Source organism: Strigops habroptila, chromosome 6 (genome assembly GCF_004027225.2).
Source record: "Strigops habroptila isolate Jane chromosome 6, bStrHab1.2.pri, whole genome shotgun sequence".
NCBI lineage: Eukaryota > Metazoa > Chordata > Aves > Psittaciformes > Psittacidae > Strigops > Strigops habroptila.
In genome coordinates, this window is record NC_044282.2 from 22422155 (window position 1) to 22443180 (window position 21026).

Genomic DNA, 21026 nt, shown 5'->3' on the forward strand with positions numbered 1-21026 from the left:
AAGTGATCAGATTAGATACAAAAGGCAATAAATACTGTTTCATTGTTCTTTCTTCTTTCTGCTAAATTCACATGAAGTGACGTAAAATACCCTAGGAGGTTATTTATCTACTGAAATGCAGAAGTACTTCCCAGTCTCCTACTAAAGTGTCAATTACACTGTGTGTTGATTACCTTTTGCATTTCCTGGGACAGGAAATTTTCAGGAAATAATCTGCATTGTAAAACAAAATATTCCAATTTAACTACAGGAAAGAGTCACTTACAATGTGCTACATAAAGGAAATATGAAATGATGAAATTGTTCAACATTTCACAATACTTTTTATTCACGTACAGAAATACACAGTACTGACTACAAGTGTGAATTAGCTTTGGTTGCTTTCTTACCAAGGTAGCTAGATTGCTGGGACGAACAAGACATACGTTTCAAGTATAGAAAAGGTAATTTCACATTTTCATGAAACTTAGGTGAAACAGCAACCCTTACCTTCTAGAGTTTTTATACCTGAACAGCACAACATACTATCAACAAATACTCCTTTGACCTCACTGTAGTATTCTCCATTGTGTAACGTAAACCATTCTCCTGCAAGGCTATTTGTGCACCCATCCCTCCTAAACTTCTGTATGAACGGTGAAGTTCAATTTTACTTTGCCAAACTACAGTTGTACCTTGGGACTCAAAGATACCTGCAACACTATGCACAAATGAACTCACTTAGGAGCATAATAACATGTAATACAAATGGGCCTGAAAACTTCAAGAGTATTGTCTGCTTAAAAGCACTGTGATAAGCCTGTTGTTTTCAGTCTAATTCAATTCTACATACATACTGGAATTGAAAAGCAAAAATTCACTTTCTAAACTCATTAATAAAACTATTATCACACACTCCATTTAAATCACACTTCTGGGTATATATTTATTGTTCATGAAAGTATTCATACATAAGCAACTAGGGTTTTTGTAAACATCATAGGGAATTAAAAGCATTGCTTGCCTAAAAGTAGAAGAATCCAGCCTGTCATTTTAATACCACATAGCACTTTAAAAATGATTACTTCAGTTATATGCACATATACAGTATGTATAAGTAGACACACACACACACACACGTGCTTGTTTCTATATATGCATGTAAGCAAATACACCTCTGCCACAGCCAGGTAGGGCTTAAAAGAAATGTATCTTTTTTATTCATGTTCAATACATAGCAAAGATACACTACACATTCACAACAAAATCATACCTATACAATATCAAATTCGTATCAGGCTTTTCTACAGTACCACTAATCTTGTAGATTCTCTTTACTGAATATTACAACTATGAAGTCTTGGAAATACAATCACTTTAGAAGTTTGTGCAACATTTAACATGCTGGTCAAAAGTAAAAAATAAAAAAGGAATGAAATATTGACACTATCTTACGCAAACAGAAAGATGAGGATCAATACTTGTAAAATACCTTAAGACCGGAAGAGAGATTTTCAGCTATAAATAATTTGTCTGTAAATACTTTATTCTTTTCAGATACACAAGAGTCACAAAAACGTGCCCTAAATTACAGTACGTCCTTGCCCATGTGCCCAGAGATACATTGTCCTGTAAAATGCTTTTAAGAGAACCCAAGAGCCGTGTGCAAAATGTGTTAATTCAAACTATGCAGAGTGTATACATATTAAGTTTCACAATAAAAATGAGTTCACTAAAGACCCTTCTGCTTCAACAACCTCTTAAGAAACAAATCATTGGCACCTCAAAAGAAAGGCATTAGACAAACATGATGATCGGTACAGAAACTACATTCACAATGATCTACAGCTTGCCACTGAAATAGTAACAGCATATGCACGTTCTTTCCCTCAAAATTCAGTACAAGTGTATACATCTGAGAAACATGCACTACTATACAAGATTTCATATAAATTCTTATTTCAGAGAAGATATTAAGTTTCAGTTCTGAGACGGGTCACAGAACTGAAACAATTTACTTGATCAGAATCGACAGAAGCAGAAATGAACCCACAGGTTTTCTTTAAAAAAAGAACTCTTTTACCACAAAGACTTGCTACTTGCCTCAGAAACCACTTTCCCTCCGGGGATACTCAGTCAGTAGTATGTGATCAATAACTTCAGGTATTTCTACATTTGCAGAGGCACAGTATGGCATGATCTCTGTTAAAACTTCTCATAGTGTTTCTTGCATACTATATAAGTGTAGTATATCACTCTATGTACTATAACATACTATATAACAAGATGAGTCAAATGCAGTTAATCAGTGTAAAAATATTAAAAGTAATCATTAATTTTTTTTTTCCAATTAGTCAAGAAATAATAGGGGTGTGAAGCCAAAGTGAAACAGGGTCTGAATATTCTTTAAATTCCATTTCAGATCTGAAACTTGTAATAAATATTCTTCCCTCCCTCCCAATTTTCATTGCACATTGGAATCTTTTTTTCTTTTTTTTTTTCCTCTAACTGGAAAGGTTGGAGCAATCACCTGCTAAATACATTCACCTTCCCACACCTCACACCAATATCTGTGCACTTGTAACGATCTTATTCCTTTACACTTGTACAAAGCCACAGACATATTTTTACTGAAATTTCAAAAAACTATCATGGCTGCAGCAGCAGTCCCTCAGCAAAACTCTATATTCTCTACGACAAGAAGTAGCACTAGTATTTGCTCTAAGAACAGAGAAAGTATTGGGCAGGCAGATGCGGTAGTAGCAGAAGCTGATATTTCATCAGCTCTCCTTAGGATCATCAAATTAAATTCTAAACTCTGAAATATTTTATTGAGTTGCATATTTATATTTTAAAGCACATCAAACACATAAAAATACAGTAAGTGCTCAGCGGCAATAAAGTTCTAGGCACTTAATTTTAATTCTTTTCCAGAAAAATTCTGTAAATTCTTGCAGAGATCCCATTAGACACCAGTGTGGCATGGCCCATACCACATCACAGCTAAATGACACCTTTACAGCAATTACAGAAGTCTTTCAGAGTAATGAAGACCCATCACACTGTTACCATAAATTATATTTTAAACAAGATAGATCACCTTGGTTGTACAATACAACAGATTTCAAATATTTCTATAAACAGCAACAAAAGGAGCAACATTTATAGGCATGGAGAAAATAAACTGCCACTGGGAGAAAGAAAGCAGCTGAAAGGGGAGTGCAAGGTTGTCAAGACTAGTAAAGTGCTCAGACAACTACAGTGAGAAAAGACTGGTGGATGCTCCATCCCTGGCAGTGTTCAAGGCCAGGCTCGATGGAGTCTTGGGTGACATGGTTTAGTGCGAGGTGTCCCTGCCCATGGCGAGGGGGTTGGAACTAGATGATCTTAAGGTCCTTTCCAACCCTAGCTATTCCATGATTCTATGACAAAAGTTTAAGCAAAGGGAAAACAAAGAGACTTGTCCTTTAAAAAGGTTTCAATTCAGAAGATTTTTTAATAATATATGCAATACTGATATGCAAAAATTTAATCGCTCCCTCACGTTTAAAATAAATATATGGGCTCTTTGGGCTGTAAAAGCATAAGCATATAACAAATTCTATTTAAAAAAATATCTATAGCTACTTAAGGGATTTATAGGAAAAAAGTATAATCAGTTTCTTTAATAAAGGGAGCTAGTGGTTAACCTGGAAGTGGTTAAAAGCCTAGCAAGTGCTTCATATGTCTCAGGGGCTATTTTGTGACTATGGTCATGCTTGTATCTACTTCAGTTTATCCACCTGACCATAAGTAAAACAACATAAGCATTAGTAAACATTTCTTTCAGAAGCACTTTGGAGTTTGCAGAAATGCAGTAGGAAAATGCAGAAAATTATAAAGAGATATTAATAAGACTCCAGTAACTCTAGAGGCGCACTTCAACACACCAGGTTGTACATGTCGCCCAATTTCTGCATTTTTTTCAAGCAGCTGAGGGCAATATATGACACCTCATCTCCAACAACTGCAGAGAAATGACAAAAGAATTAAACTGTAAATAAGTGGAACTTACATAAACAAACCTTTTTCATATCAGAAAGACTCTAGAAAATATGAGTAGTAAGTCACTTACATTTATTTGGAATAATAAAGGTTTCTGGAAAAAAACCATACTGTTTTGGTTTTTTTCTTTTTTTAACCAGAAGTCCTCACATTCACCTTACAACTTCATGGACAAAATGTTATTTCTATGGGTCCTGCTGAAATCAATGGAATTCTGGAGGTCACAACAGCTTCAGCATATGAACTAAAACACAGGATCAGCACCTTGTACATAAATAAATAAAATTAAAAAACAAACAAACAAACAAAACCCCCCCCAAAAAAAAAAAAAACAAAACAAAAAACACAACACCCAGAACAAAACACAACCACAAAAAAAAAGAAAAAAAAAAAGCCACTTTGCTACAGAGTAAACATTGCTGCAAATAAAACACTGCAATTTTTACTATATTCCAAAATTCAGGACTTTTCTATGAAGTTTTATGAAAAATGCCAAAAAAAAAAAAAAAACATTGCTGAGGAGACGTGTCTGAAAGTACTCATTTCAAGCCACGCCACAGCATTGGAAGTAGTGTTGGTAGGGAGATACTCTGAACAATAACAAGATTTTAGGATCTGCTATTCTGAATCCTGGAACAACTAGATGAACTATATGAAAAACAGAAATCTCAGATTTCAAATTAAACTAATGGGTAGTTGCTGTAATTTCTATCAAACTAAACTGCTCCTAAATCAAAACTTTCCTAAAATTATATTTATTGTAGTACTAGTAAGATACTAGGTTTAGAATCTTTAAACATTTAAAAAAACACAGTAGATGTGTGTCTGCAGTCAGTTAACACACAACATGCAACAATGGAAGTTTTAGTATATTTTTTGCATGTTGAGGTGTTCTTCCCCCTTTAAAAAAAAAAAAATCTATTCCACTCTTAGGTTAAAATTTCTTTTTTTTTTTTTTTTTTTTTTTTTTTTTTTTAATTCAAGGTAACATAGAAAAAACTATGTTACTCGTTAGTATCCAGTAATCTGCAAAAGTCTGCACTGTGTACTGAACAGAACAAATGGAAGGAAACTAGATATCTTTAAGCAGCTTTCAGCAGTTCTTTGGAACTCAATCTTTCATTTTGTTTTTTGTTTTTGTTTTTTTAAACAAAACCCACTAGTGTTGCATCACACACACGTCTTCAGTGTTTTTACCACAAGCTAGCCGCATGTCAAGAATGCCCTGTGTACAAAGCATTAAAACCAGTAGATGCGTATTATTCCACACACTACAGACATGCATCCTGCAATAAGCTACCAGGACAAAAATTTAGATTATAGCATCACTTTGATTAGAAACACAACTACAGAAATAAAGAAAGTAAGGCTAACTAAGCCAAATTTTTGTTCTACTTTGGTCATGTAAAGTTACGCCACACATGTTCTGGAAGCTTAGCATGCAAGTTATGACATGTAAAAACCAACAAAAAAGTCCTATCATTTTCCCTGAATACTCCTGAACTGCAATACCCAATAAGACAGATATGCCAATATTCTCATCATCTTTTTACTCATCAAAATTCAAATTCAGTAGTAGTGCATATTCAAGTAGTAGCACATTCAAGAGATATAATTCAACCACATCTATAACAAGGACATTTAGTAACAGGTTTTTCAGATCTTTGCTTCTTTCCCAATGTAGTCAATGCATTCGGAAACAACTGCAGCAGCAACAACTCACATAAGCCACTGTTCTTGTTCTTTTCTGTACTTCTCAGACCACTTCTGAGTAAGCTCTAGGTAAACATTTGGTTTATGGGGCTTATAATCAAGATAAATCACCTGTCCAGTCCGTTTGGGGACAGCTTTTTCAATCTGAGTTCCTTCATGCCATTCATTAAAAGATGTAATAGAAATAATTTCTGGTCGCACCAAAAGGGCTGCACTAAAGGCAGTCTCATAGTACTTCCCATTGACGCGATTACGGGTATTGTGGTTGTTCCATGGTCGGATACTAGTATCAATATACCCTGGCCCCACACTTGGAATAAACATCAAGTTGTTACTATCACAAAAGGCTTTTAAACTTGCCCAATTATGATGAGATGAGCCATAGGAGAAGCCATTGGTGGCAAAGTAAGTGTACATTCCATCAAAGCCGCTTCTCTGAATGTCATGCTTATGTCTTTCTTCTACAAGAAGTGCAATGAATAACGCATCATATGGAGTATTTCGAATAGTCTGGGATCCAGAAACAGTTAACAGATTTGCCCATATTTCAGGAATTGTTACATAAGAATCGTAAACATAAAACATGGGAAGTAATCTGCCTGTGCTGGTCTTATGCCTGTAAAAGGCTGGATGGCCTCCATATCTATAAAGCAAACAAGTATCGTTAAGACAAAATTTGCCATTTGGAAAATACTGTTTTACAAACTGAAAACATTTCCCAAAAAACAATTTAACAAGACAGTGCATGTACATAGCAATTCATATCAATTTTCAGTCCAGTGTTTGCTGAAAGATTAAATAATGAATCTGCAAAGAATCTTTAAATTACTATAAATTAGTAAGTATCAAACTGCACAATAGGGCAATTCAGGATTAAATAAGACAGTCTAAGAGGCACTGATAAACAAAACAACTAATAGCTGTACAGAATTTGTCAAGCTGAATTAAAATCACTAGAGGTCAACACATTAAAGCTCTAGCTGCTAGTTTGTCACTATAAAAATGTATGTGTTATTTATATATCATGTAGCTAACATTTTAACTGCTTTAATCTGAAGTATCATGACGTGATACTAATGAATGTTGAAAGCAATTTACATTTGAGTATCTATGTAAAATTCACCCTTCACTATTTAAAAATCAGACTGAGTTTTGTACCTCTGCAAGATGAACAAAGTTTCTTATAGTTCTCTTCAGTCTTGGTACACATTTTTGTATACACTTCCAAGCTTTAGACAATACATAGAAGTCCCCTAAACCAGCATGTAACAAACCCCAAAGGAAACCATTCTGGAAGAACTCACTTGTCAATGATGTATTTGACATTGTGGTACATACTGCGATCATCTCTATCTTTGTAAGGTTCAATATGAAAAGTGACCTGAAAGATGAAATCACAGTAAGAGCAACACAAATGTAAAATACTATTGAATACATGAAGCAAGTACCAGTCACATTAAATACAGTTTCTCTTTACAGAGCAAACATTTTCATTTGTCTATTTTGAGAATAATCAAACCCTAATTCAGTTCCTGCACCCTTAAGATTAGATTCTTCAGATCCATGGAAGTTTGGTAACAGGTTTTTACTATATTTAGGTTTTTACTAAAAAACAACAACAAACCAACAACAAGAAAAAAAAAACCACAAAACAAACCAAAACCAAAAAACCATAACCCACTGCCCTGTCTTTTTCCCCCCTAGGCTACAGCAAGTCATAAGCATACTTCAGAAAACTTAAAAAACTACATCAGAAACTGAAAATTGAAATAAACTATTACCTATTTGAATGTCAAAGAACTGATTAACCAATGAAGCATTTTAATATTTAATTTCTAAACAATGTATTATATTTGCCATAGATAATTCTCCAAGGAGAGTTTTCAGTGTCAAAATAGATTTTAAGATATGGGATATGAAAACTATAATTTAAAATTGTATAGACTTAGCAACAGCAATAAATCCTTGGAACTAAATCTAATATAATGTACTGCTACTGTTAAGAATTTCAAGGTTGAAGCTTATAGACTTATTTAACCTATATACGTGAAGTAATTTCAATTAAAAAATGCCATTGTTTTCAAATATACAATTAAATGGAAGAGTATATTACATTAATCCAAGCAACTAGTTTTTCAAGATCAATTTTAGAGCAGAATGCATTTAATAAAACCTTCAACAACCCTGCAACAGTAGCAAAATTGCATTCTAGGAAGCCAATATCTATCTGTTAAGTACAAACTATAGAAAAATAGTGTTAGAGTAAATCACTAGGACTGGCAGGACAGGTTGAAGAGCACTATAATTTCGTATTTCATTTCCAACTATCAAAATCAGGCAAATCAAAAGCACATATCTTTTAGCAGACTTGTATTTAGCAGACATAAATGTATTTTGCATGTTGGTTTTGGTCTACCAACATTCCTAATGCTCAACTATAACAACTTACTAGTGCAAGAATGTTTAAAAAACCTCACAGCATGTAGGTAGCATTCCCTGGTAGTATCTATACTTAATAACTGTATTCCAGTAATTATCCCAAGCAGTAACAGCAGTTCCATCCATATTCTAGTATCGCCATACTATTACATGCATTTTCCTTGGTAGAGTATTTCATTTTGCCTTGGCTCTTTTGAGAGACTTGAATGATAACACGTTTTTATATGCGAGCAAGTGCCTTTAGATAGATAATCTGAAAACTTTAGGGATGGATAACTTTATTTCATTTTTTTTAATAATTTACCATAACATCTGTGCAATTCATGTCACATAAAGCAATTCACACAGCATTTTTAACAGTTTCAAAATTACTTCTGTATCCAATTCAACCTTCCTACTTCCCTCCTGCTTGTCAAAGAACCTACAGACACTACTACTGACAGATTTCTCTAAGAATCTGCAACTTGCATAACTAAAACCAGAGTGGATGAACAGACTGTATTTTTAGTCTCCAGTACAGATAACACTATCCAGAAATGACACACATACAGCTGCTTAGGTAATCTAAAACCTCACACTTATTATTCAGCAAGACTAAAAGGCAATGCATGTTTTCTTTATCCCAAGTGAAAAAACAAGTTTTATACTAAAAAAACCCAAAATCTAACCACAATTTTATATTCTACTGATCAATCCACATAGTCTTTAATTAATTTGATATTTCACCTATTTGAGAAAGTCAGTAATTTAGCCTTTCTCTGCTGTCATGCCCTGGAGTAATCTAAAGTCAGACCAGCACCTCTTTGACCTTACTGTATTCCTGATAGCTTCTGGAATGAACACATTCATTCAAACTAGAACTTCTAAGTCCCTCTTTATCATTCATAAATGCTTATTCCTGACCTCTAGAATCAGGTGCCAGTAAATTTCAAGGCAATGTAAAAAAATGGAGTTAGTCTTTCTTCAAAAGATCCTTAGTTTACTGATCACGGCATTCCATAATATTTTGAAAAAATGTAATACTTCCCTTAACTCCCAAGACTCATTTGAAAACAACATACTGTCGAATTTTAAAAAACTGTTTCCTAAAATTAAAAAAATCCACACCACCACACCTCAGATTCTGTAAGCTTTAGATCTGAACCAAACCAGAAAAAACGCAGATCATGGTTATTGTGGTTTAAGCCCAGCCGGTAACTCAGAACCACGCAGCCGCTTGCTTGCTTCCCACCTGCTTCTTCACCCCCTCCCTCTCCCGGAGGGATGGGGAGGAGAACTGAAAGAATGTAACTCCCATGGGTTAAAATAACAACAGTCCAGTACAAAACCACTACTGCTACCACCAATAATAATAATGATAAGGGGAATAACAAGGGGAGAGAATACAGTTGCTCACCACCCGCTGACCAATACCCAGCCCGACCCCAGCAGCAATCTGGGCTTCCGGGTGACTCCCCCAGGTTATATACTGGGCATGACGTGCTGTGGTATGGAATACTCCTTTGGCTAGTTTGGGTCAGATGTCCTGTCTCTGCTTCCTCCCAGCTTCCTGTGCCCCTCTTCACTGGCAGAGCATGAGACTGGAAAGCCCTTGATCGGAGTAAACATTACTTAGCAACAACTAAAAACATCGGTGTGTTACCAACCTTGTTCTCAGGCTAAAGTCAAAAACACAGCACTGCACCAGCCACTAAGAAGGAGAAAAATGACTGCTACAGCTGAACCCAGGACAATGGTGTTTATTCTAGTTACAAGGCAATATTGCTTAGGTCTTATCAAAATTCAGTGTAATTCAGAGGGCACTTATACCTGCTTCTAAGACCCAAAAGAAGGGCAGCATAATAGGAGACAGAAACAGAAGTCACTATTACATGACAAGCCTCCCTGCTCTATACAAGTCAAATATAGTTTAATTTCTGTAGTTTAACCTTTTAGCAAGGTTTACTTTCCTAAGTAGTGCTATTTTATGCATCTTAAAAATACTTTACCTTTAGATTATATTTGTATGCATAATCCAAAATAACAGGCACTAAATCATCAGTTGGTTCTCCATTTTCATCAGCCATACCCGGTGGGTACCATGAAAGCACTATTACACCTGAAAATACAAAACTTAAGTTTTAAATCATGTTGTTTAAGATACAACATGTAAATCATAACATTGTCATGAGTTATAATTATTGTTTGGTGTGAAATCTACATAATACAAATGAGAATTTCATATTTTCAACAAATATGAGACCTCAATATTCTCAGAGTGGATTTTAACTTCTCTTATTGTTTAAAAAAGAACAAAACAAACAGTGGCAAGATCACCTGTCAAGACAACAGATCTGTACTCAGTGTCCCAAGCCTAACACTTAGAGCCATTCTCTCCCACTTTTCAACACAGCATCCTAACCTCCAGGTTGTATGAAGAGGAGAAGAATGCACCCAACTAAGGTGTTACAGCTATTCCACAGTACAGCCAGAGAATACCAAGATACATAGGGTTACAAAACACTCAGGAGATGAGGGATATGCATGTGATAAGAGATTCTTATTTTATGAAACTTTATTCCCCACTGTATTTCTGCATTGTGCCTCTGGCTCCACTACAAAACAACCATTTCATACTAGAAACAGTGACTGTAATCCGGTAACTTTCCTTCTTGCTAAAAGCAGTTATTAGGGTGTAATCCACCCTTCCAACCATGTGAAATTAGTTTTTAAATTTATTACCTAAAAAAATGCTTGAGTAACTATAGTTTAAGGATGTTACTATTCCTGTCAAAGAAGAAGACGACAACAAATACGATGTCTCTATACTGTAATTTTTCCTCTCTATGAAAGCAAAAGAACACACACCTCTTCGGAAAGGCTAAATCCCTTGCTTCTAAAATAAAATGCTGCCAGATAAGTTATAACTTTTAGGTGTGTGGCTGGAAATAATATCAGGAAGTAGGTAAGACAGAAAGAAATACATTTAAAATATGTGGAAGAATAAGTCAATGTGATTCTTTTTAACTAGACAAAGACTTAAGTACACAAATCAGGTGACTGAGATAGCAAAGTATATACTCTAAATTCCATCTATTTTACTAACATTATAAACTTTCTGACCAACAATTTCGAAACAAGTCCAAAATTATGAAAAAGAAAGCATAAATCAGCATGAATACACAATCATCTAACATCAAAACCAGAAATTTGAGGTCACTGTACATAGGAGAAGACAGTTCAACTACCCTCAGCATATTCTCTCCACATTTTATCAAAATCAGACTTGCAAATAATAGACTAACTGCTCAAGAACAAGAAAAATGCAATATTTTACCACCCATCTCTTGACGAGTAAGATGTAAAGTAGAACAGTAACAACAAACTCAGGTTATACTCAGGGTACCTTGAATACGACATCTGCCAAGACCCTCTGCTATACCTTTAGGAAACAGGAAAAGTCCAGGAGACAGAATTGTTCATCAAGGAACATAAATTCACATTTGCATTAGTCCTGCCCCGAGAAATGCTACTTAATATTTTCTTTCCTGTGGTTAAAAAATAGTTATGTACCACTTCATGGAACTAAAAAAAGATGGACTCAATGCCAAAAACAATAAAAATGTTTTAAATCAGAGCAAAGCCACCTAAGACAAATTAAGGACTTCAGACTGGATTACCACAAAAACAGGCTGGTGCAAGAAAATAAATTACACCAAGCAATCTGAGGAATAAAATCTACTGTATTAATCCATTAAAGAATAGAAAACTAATAAATAAGAATTGTAAAATATAAGAATACAAGGAAGCACTGCATGAGACTCCTGCTGCTCCAACCTCTTATATGCCTTTGATCATTACACAATATTGGCTGAAAGAACCACTTACATTTTTCTGCTTTTGTGAGATCCTTGATAAAACCTCAAGTTAGATGAAAAATTATCTCAAAATGTAAAATGCACTCATGGATTAGACATTGGGTGACATTCAAAAATAAGGAACTGCAACTAGTTAAACTCAAAGAACACAAAAATGAATCAAGCATAATTCTTACCAAAAAAAAAAAAAAAAAGCAATATGAGAAGTACCAACCTGAGGAAAAAAGTTGATGATTTATGTTGGTCATATATATACTTAAATCCATAAGTCAGAATAACAGCAGAAAAAAAATCACTTTTGACAAATACAAGTAATATGTTACAAAGAGAATATCACAGTAAGCATGAACTACTCTTTCACATTGCAGAGTTTTAAATGGAAAACTAACTTAAGCTAGTAAAAAAGCTTCTTTTGCAAAGCATTTTCCCTATTATTTGGCACCTTTTCCACCAGCAGTTCAGCTTTATTAAACATCTGTATTAAAAGGATGAGAAACATCATAGATTCTTCTGAAGCTACAAGTGCCCTCTCTGCTTTCATCATATATCATGCATTATTTTGCTTTAGGTAAGACTAAAAAAGTGCTTATTGGCAACTAATACCAGAGACTTCTCTGCAACAGTCTTCCCACAGTTGCTGGTGTTCCTGTCAATGTGTATTACTGAAAAGGATGAGAAATTTCCTACATTTGTATTAACCCGTGTACAAAATACAGGCTAGGTTAAAAAACAGGAGAAAACAATAACCAAGAAGTAAACATTATACAATTAAACACTACTAATGGGAATATAACATTTAAATCAAACCCTGATTTCGTGAATCAAAGTGATTCAATTCAAGGTGATTAGCACTCTAAATAATGCTATGAGCTCTGGTCATGTTGCTCCAACCACATTTTACAGAAGGTGTTCAAAGTTCAACAGTAACCTATATGACTACTTATTTTAAAGAAGATAAATATAAAAACAACCATAAAGCCCAACAACAAAGAATGACAGCTAAGAAATATTGAATTCTTATGTATATAGCTCATCCTATTTAGAGAAAGGGAATAACAATTTGTGTTGGAAAAAAGTATACTTTTAGACAAAGAAATGAACTATAATCAGCTACACTGAAACTACTGTACCTGAGTTCAAGAAGGTTTGGATTACACATTTGCATAGATAGTAAGAACACCTATAAACACACTGCATAAAATTTAAATTGTATAAAAGCTATAATCCTACATGGTCTTTGATATACGAATTAATTAACAATTGTTATTGCACACAAAAATTCAGAAAAACAAAGCTCCTATTTGAACATAACCATCTTAACAGGATTTACTGAAACCTGCTTTTAAAACTGAAGTATTACTTTAAAAAAATAATATACACAGACAATATATTCTAACAACATTTTCTGTATTTTCTACATATGCTATTAGTGCTTAACAGTAAGTCATGAAATGTGCACCTAAAGGATTACAAATGCGGTTCTTCCATTTCTGTGCTGTTACGCTCACCAGACACAGCTCTGAAGATGTAGGTTTCAGCTGAGGGTTAAAACTCAGAAATACACAGACATTTACTAGTTTCAGTCTAATTTCCAGAATTACATACAAAATGGAAGAATGGGTCAGTTGTGTTCATTCATATATTTAAGGCCGGATAAATGAACAACATGCTTAAATTTTAACATTCATTACCAGTTGAAGCTGCACGCATTTGTTTCATGTGGGCTTCTATGACAGAAGGGTCTTTGGAACTGTAAGATCCAAGTTCAGGATAAAAATTGGCCCCAATGTCCTCAGGAGGATTATGTCTTCCCTTTGGATAATTGTTTGCAATTTTGGGATCCCAATGTGGCAACAACGGATGGTTCCAGTGAATGTATTTACCATCAAACTGTGGATTGCCAAACCAACTATAGTAGAATATGTGAAAGTTATAATTAGGAGATGACAGTTCTTCTTCCAGCTTGTTTACAGGAGGCATAGATGCTTTCATAGTATTGACTACGATACTATGCAAATTATTGACACGCGTTACAGTATCTCCTTGAACCCTATTTAGGGAATTCTGTTTATTGTCTAAGTGCACTGTCCGTTGTTGAAGCTCAGGCAACAAACCAAGTCCAAATGGATCCCCAAAGCCAGCTCTGTCAGGTCTCAGTGTCTTCAAAGCCATCATTATGGAGCAAATAAACAAAATAAAAAGCAACAAAATGATGCATGTTCTTTTGCGAAATCTTGCCATGATGTCATAGTTCAGAATCCAAACAGAAGGATTTTGGCCGCAACTGATCAAAAGACAAATATTTTAAAGTCAGATTTCTTATTACCTAATTCAACAGTATGAAGTGCTTCATAAAGTTTCTACATAACAGAAATAATGTAGAGAAAAATGTGATGCGTACACCAACTGCATAACTAACAGCCCAGAGTGAGGCAATGGGGGACAAAAAACATTTCTGCATTTGAGAATGTGTGTCAGGTTCTGAGGTTCTACCCCAAAGACTCACATATTTTATAAAACACCTTACTTTTGAACTTTGTTGTTTTCCTAACCCAAACAAATTCCGTGAAACGGAAATTCTGGTTATATTATTTCAGAACTATCATGTTTTGACAAGTCTGATAGAAATAGCACAGAAAACAGAAAGTAAAAAGCAGAAGCCATGAAAGAAGAAAAACATAGCAGAACAAGAGTTAAATGACAAAACAGGATATGACAGAAGCACTGCTTATGTTCAGAATACAGATTTCATTTGCTAACCTATTGACTGGCTTTGGACCAACCACTTTGTGTTTAGTTAAGCAATGCATTGATTAAACAGTTTGGCAAATTAAACTCAAAGCAATGATGCTTTGCAACTTCACAGATTTAAAATTCTGATTTGTTTTCTGAATTATGTAAACAAAATAACAGCATAGCATTAAGGATGGACCTCAACCAGAACGTCTGTAAGTTAGCTGCTGGCAGCCTGGTAGTACAACGTCACAGCTGCTTCATGTAGAATTCATGCAGAATTCCAGGACTAAATTCAAAACAAGACCAACAGTACACAGCCAGATTTGAGCCCTGAAAGTAGGGGGAAGAAATACAGAATAACTGAATGCCTAATTATTTATAACTCCAATTCCTGTTCAATATTCAACACAAGAGAGCTAGAGAAAAGGATTAGTGAAATTTAGGTTACCACAGAATTATGTGGAACAAGATTATGCATAAAACTGACAACGCTAAACTGGAAAATCTTAGAATAAATTTCTGATTCAACAGCCATTAGACATAGCATAGCTGTGATTTTGTATTTCTGCCACCAACCTCCAAATTTTAGAATCTTACTTTAATTTACTGAGATACACACAAGTCTTCTTAAAATACTTATAAAGTATCTCACCTTAGTTTCCTATCAATGTCCTTTACTACTCTTAAAGTGCATTAACATATAGCTCAGTTGTCACAAAACTCTGTTACTGCTGTGATAATCTCAGTTAAGGAATTTTAGAATATCCTTTTTAACAATACAGTCTGAATTGGATTAGCAGCATGACAGTGCCAAAAAGGGAAGTTCTGCTTCCATTTCCAAACTTAATCTGTTCATCTGTCTACTTTTAGTTACCTCTGGAATTCATCTGGTCTTCACAGTAAGGTCACTCATACACTTCAGCAGCAAAACCCTGTTAGTATCCCCAAAATAAACTCCTATGCACTTCTACCTTGTTAAAGAGCTGACTCAGCTGAATAAGTATCACAGCACTAATGCCAACAAATGAGTTAACAGCACAGATGGGGGAAGGGAACAAAAATGATGCAGCTCATTTTGCCCAATTGGATTGTGAAACCATACATACATTTGGCTAGTGTCAGGAAAAATTATTTTACAGCATCTATGCTTCCAATACTAAAGATTTTCCATTAACAGGGTCAATATCACTTTACATCGAACCACAGGGTTCTTTTTTTGTAGCTCACAATCCACTCCAAGATCTTAGAATTTTGTCAAAGAGATTATTTGGAATCCAGAACGTTTTTCTTCTCATAAGAAATTAAATACATTCAAACTACTACTACTTCTCTCCTGTCTCCTTTCTAGTCTATGATGCTATCCCTCCCTGGGAGTTTAACTCAATTTTCTGATGAGACAAACTGAAGTTTTCTAAAGGGTCAGGATTTTTTTTAAGGAAACAATATTATTCACATGTATTCAGTTTTCTTTAATTTAACCCAGATGCTATTGATCTTCATCAAACAACATACAGAACTGCCAGTGATATATTACTTCTGCAATTATCATTTTATCTCAGCTCTTCTGTAAAAAAAAATTCAAGATTGTAATGTTTATAATTAGAACGTTCATAAGGTCTTCCATTTGGGCTTTCCTATTCCATATGAAAGAAACTGTTCTTTTTCAGTCTTTGCTTGATGTATCTGCTACTAAATTCCTTTTCTATAGCATAAATATTTCGCCAACATAAAGTGCTTTTTCTGAAGTGTTGACCTTAGTGTTCCCTGTTCTTATTTTAACAAGTATATTTTCAATGGAATATTTATCATGAAAGGATACTTACTAAAATTTGACTAGCATCAGGAGACACCCTGGTCTACCATTGCATATTGAGCCTCTCATATACTTATACAGAGGCTTAGCACCAAACTGCAAAACTTCTAGAACAAGTAAGTGATACCTATAGTAAAGCCTTATGTTTTGGGGAGACATCAATCTCAGTGGTGACATAATTCAGCCCTGGCATAGATATTTATACTGTAAAAGCTGCACTAAAGAGCTACAGGTTGGCAATGCTTGCATTATGTCACTTGATCTTTTTCAGAGCTACTCTAAAGACAGTGACAGATAAATTATGCTCATCAACGCTAGTGCCACAGCAGAATGGTAATATCAGCAAACAGACTGAGCAAACATGCCATGTGAAACAGCTACCTGAAGTTAAGTCTATCCCGGGAACCGGAAAAATCTTAGAACATATTTCTCATTCAACAGCCATTAGAGAGAGCATAGGTGTGATTCTGTATTTCTGTCACGGACATCCAGATTTTAGAACCCGACCTCAATTTACTGAGAGGCAGACAGGTCATTCCTACATACTCATGAAGTATCTTGCCTTGGACTGTTGGCTGCATTTGGATCTAACAGAAATTCCCTTTCTCATTGGGAAAAAGTCAGCCTGAATAACTTCAGCTTTATGCAGATTAACATCTCACATGCAGATAGTTACTCTGACTCACATGATGACTTGTTAGCTAGTAGCAGCTTTTGGATTCTAACCCCAAGTTTGTCAATCCATGTTGGTGTACCAGAAGGAAATGCAAGTAGTTAACCTCTTTCTCTTGCCTAGTCTAACAGGCAAGAGAAAGAAATTCATTCTTCAGAAGGAAGAATGAGTCAGTTTAGATGACCAGTCTCTGCCCCTGGGCAAAGAACAGGCCCAATGTAGAACAATGCTTTATCAGAACAGTCAGGAATCTTCAGCTATTTGCGCATCAGAGACTTCCTGAGCAAAAGGTCATTTCTTTGTACAGCATGAAAAAGCACCTTCCATTTAGGAATTCACCTGCTATTTTAATTTGATCTCCCTAGTTCTCAAATTAGAAGGGAAAGTAAGCAAGTATTAATTTACATTTATTATTATTACTTATATTTTCTGCTTTACTAATAACTCAATTGCTTCTATCAGGTTCTCTGAGTCTTTCCTTAGAGAAATGTCTCGTCTGTCTAATCTATATGTTGCACCACCATCACTGGATAAATTTAAACATTTTTCAGGTCTTTCTTTTCTGTACTGTTTCAGCTCCACTACATCCTTTCTGAAACTAAAGCGGCACATTTGAATACAGTTTGACTTTCAACATGCATCCTGGACATAAAACTGCCTTTTGTTTTCGTCCCTTTTTTTTTTTTTTATTCCCTATCCTTGCTCCAAAATTTTTTTCTATCAATTCATTTCACAGCTAATGCATGCAACCTGATAACAGAAATATTATCATCCCTAAATCTAGTTCCCAAGTGGTAAAAATGAGCTCAGAAGTCACTACTGTAAAATTAAAATTTTCTTTACTCTGTGCATTGGACTATATACGTTTCAAATAAATGCTTGGTTTGGTTTTGGGTCTTTTTAATTTTTTTTTAATTAGTCAGTCTTCCTTGTGAGAGCCCTGGGTGTATTAGAAAAAAATGGGAAATTTCTCAAAAGTGTCTGCTTAGGAAAAGTCCTTTTCTAAACACTTTTTAAAAAAGCCCTTGAAAATCTTGGAAGACGACATCACAGATGGCATGCAGACATTTCATAGCTGTGCTTACATGCTAAATATATAAATTTTAAAGCACTGCCAATAACAGAAGGTTTCTTTTTGGTCCACTCAATTTAGAAAGAGATATTTGAAACATGACAATTCTAACATGGATAACTATCATTCACAAAGAAGGGTGTGTGATTTTTTTGGTAACCAGATTTGAATTTAAGAAGATAGCTGCAATAACAAAAACCAGTCCTGTTGCGCTTTCTTTATTCTAAATGTGGTAAGACAGCCTGCAGCGCTGAATTATATTTAGAACCATAGAATGGTCTGGAAGGGACCTTAAAGACATGTACTTCTGACCCCCTTGCCATGGGCAGAGACACCTTCCACTAGACCAGGTTACTTAAAGCCCTGTCCAGCCTGGCCTTGCACACTGGCAGGGATGGGGCAGCCACAGCTTCTCTGGGCAACCTGTGCCAGCGCCTCAACACCCTCACAGGAAAGAACTTCCTAATATCTAAGTCTACCCTCTTTCTGTTTAAAGCCATTACCCATTGCCCTATTGCTACATGTCCTGTAAAAAGTCTCTCCAGATTTCTTGTAGATCCCCTTTTAGGTACTGGAAGGTTGCTCTAAGGTCTCCCCTGAGCCCTCTCTTCTCCAGGCTGAACAAGCCCAGCTGCCTCAGCCTGTCTCCATAGGAGAGGTGCTCCAGCCCTCGGAGCATCTTCGTGGCCTCCTCCGGACTTGTTCTGACAGGTCCACATCCTTCTTATGTAACATACGCCTTATTTTATATGTAAGAGTATCGGATTTCAACATGCCAGCCTTCTCCTGCCTTGAAAGGACACTGACTATGAGCAGCAGCAGACCACGAAAAGACAGCAACCTTCCTCGCCGGGAGCTACCAGTGAACGGGCTTCCCGGGGCTATTTGCAGCGCGGGCAGCTGCGGAGCGAAGCTGTTTGACAAGAGTAAAAAGTAAGAAACGGCAGCGCAGCCAGCTTGCTCCGTTGCTCCCCTTCCTCGAGCAAGTCACCAAATTACGAGCCTTCAGGCTTTTCTCTAGCACTGACCAGCCGAGCGCCACAGCTGTCAGCCAAGCTCAAGCTCCAGCCCCAGCCAAGCAGCTCAGCATCCGCCGCGGGTGGCCTTCGCGGGAGCGCGGAGGGAGGCACCGCCCGAAAGGCACCCCCGGCCCCTCCGACAAAGGCCGCAGGAAGGGCGGGCGCCTTCCCCTCGTCTCCCAGCCTCTCCCAGCCCCGAGGAGCCCCAGGACTCCGCCGCGGCGCCCGGCCCGGCCCATCTCCTCGCTGCCCCTTTCCCGAGCCGCCGGGGCCGGCAGCGGCGCTAGCGGCGCAACAAGAGCGAACAGCGGGCCGCCAGAGCACGTAGCCCGCGTGCCGCTGCCGTTACTCACCCGCCCGAATCAGGGGCGCTGCCCGACGGCCGGCGGGTGGGCGGGGAGCGGGGCGTGCTCGTGAGGGGGCCCGGCGCGGCGGCGGAGCAGGCCGGAGCTGGGCGGCGCGGCGGGCTCGCACCGCTACGCCGAGGCGGGGCGGAGGGAGCAGGGTGTGTACGCATGCGCTAGCCGTGGCGCAGGCGCGCTCGGCGGGTGTGTGGGCAGGGCCGGACGGTGTCCCGCGTTAGAGCCGCGCCGGTCGTGCCGGGGTGTGAGGGCTGAGTGCCGGGTACTGCAGGGCAGCGGCGGGGAAGTCGAGCTCGTCAGCTTGCCTGCCGCTGGGTGCGCACTGAGGCGACCTGGCTCTTCCCTCCGTGAGGGTGGGACGAGAGCAGCTGCGTGTTAGGTCACCTTAGGCCTTGAAATACTCTTTTTTTTTTTCACTCAGAAGAACTAAAAAAAAAAGCTTCAATTCTTTATGCTGGCTTTTTGGTTGCTTTTCAGCTGGGGAAGAACTTGCTTAATGGTAGTAGCTGGATAAAGTCGGTGGCTTAAATCTGGATGTGGCAAATGGATAATGCACGATGTGTAGAAATGCGGGAGCTCTGCACAGTGAGGGATGTCAAGTTTATGCTCTGCAGAGTAAGGCCTGCGAGATGGTCATGTGCTGAGGAAGTCAATGCATTGGAGTAACTGCCTATCTTTATACCCTGGAATCGTAGGACAGTTTGGGTTGGAAAGGACCTTAAAGATCAGTAGTCCAACCCTCCCTGCCATGGGACACCTTCCACTAGACCAGGTTGCTCAAAACCCCATCCAACTTGGCCTTGAACACATCCCAGGGATGAGGCATCCACAGCTTCTGTGAGCAGCCTGTGCCAATGTTTCACCAGCCTCGCAATGAAGACCTTCCTTATGTCAGACCTAGATTTTCCCTGTCAGCTAATAGGAGTAAATCAGGAAAAAATATGTGAAGTGAGATAAATGTTCCTATTATACAGTCACTTTGTAATTTGATATAATTATGTAAAAATGGTTTCACTGGTGTTGATATTTCATACACATTTCATAAATACTTCTTTTTTGCAAGATGGGCTGTGAGTAGTTGCCATAATGAGATTAATAACCAAGTCAATGAAAAAATATATACCCATTTTCTATTGTAACACCAGAAGTCTGTCATGAGGAACACCTGTTGAGTGTGTACACCTGCCCTGACAGAAGCCCACAAAAGCTTCCACCACAGACGAGCCCAGGAGAGCTGCCTGTATGCACAGCTCTTGTCCCACCTACATGGTGGTGGTTAGTGAGTACAGGAGCAAGGAAGTTGGGTCCTGAGCCAATGC

The 21026-nt window shown here is 37.3% G+C and overlaps 1 protein-coding gene across 2 annotated transcripts; it reads right to left on the bottom strand.

Annotated features, from left to right (window-relative positions):
• Positions 1-1170: 1170 nt before the first annotated feature.
• MANEA (mannosidase endo-alpha) lies at positions 1171-19841 on the bottom strand. Of its 2 annotated transcripts, none has more exons than XM_030489827.1 (5): positions 19699-19841; positions 13724-14316; positions 10164-10273; positions 7041-7117; positions 1171-6379 (listed from the first exon to the last, which is right to left on the bottom strand). In XM_030489827.1, exons 2-5 carry the CDS (start codon positions 14271-14273, stop codon positions 5743-5745), a joined length of 1374 nt encoding a protein of 457 aa, XP_030345687.1. In that variant the 5' UTR covers positions 14274-14316; positions 19699-19841; the 3' UTR covers positions 1171-5742. The 2 variants fall into 2 exon arrangements, with proteins under 2 accessions (XP_030345687.1, XP_030345688.1); XM_030489828.1 differs by lacking the exon at positions 19699-19841 and adding an exon at positions 19355-19496.
• Positions 19842-21026: the final 1185 nt, after the last annotated feature.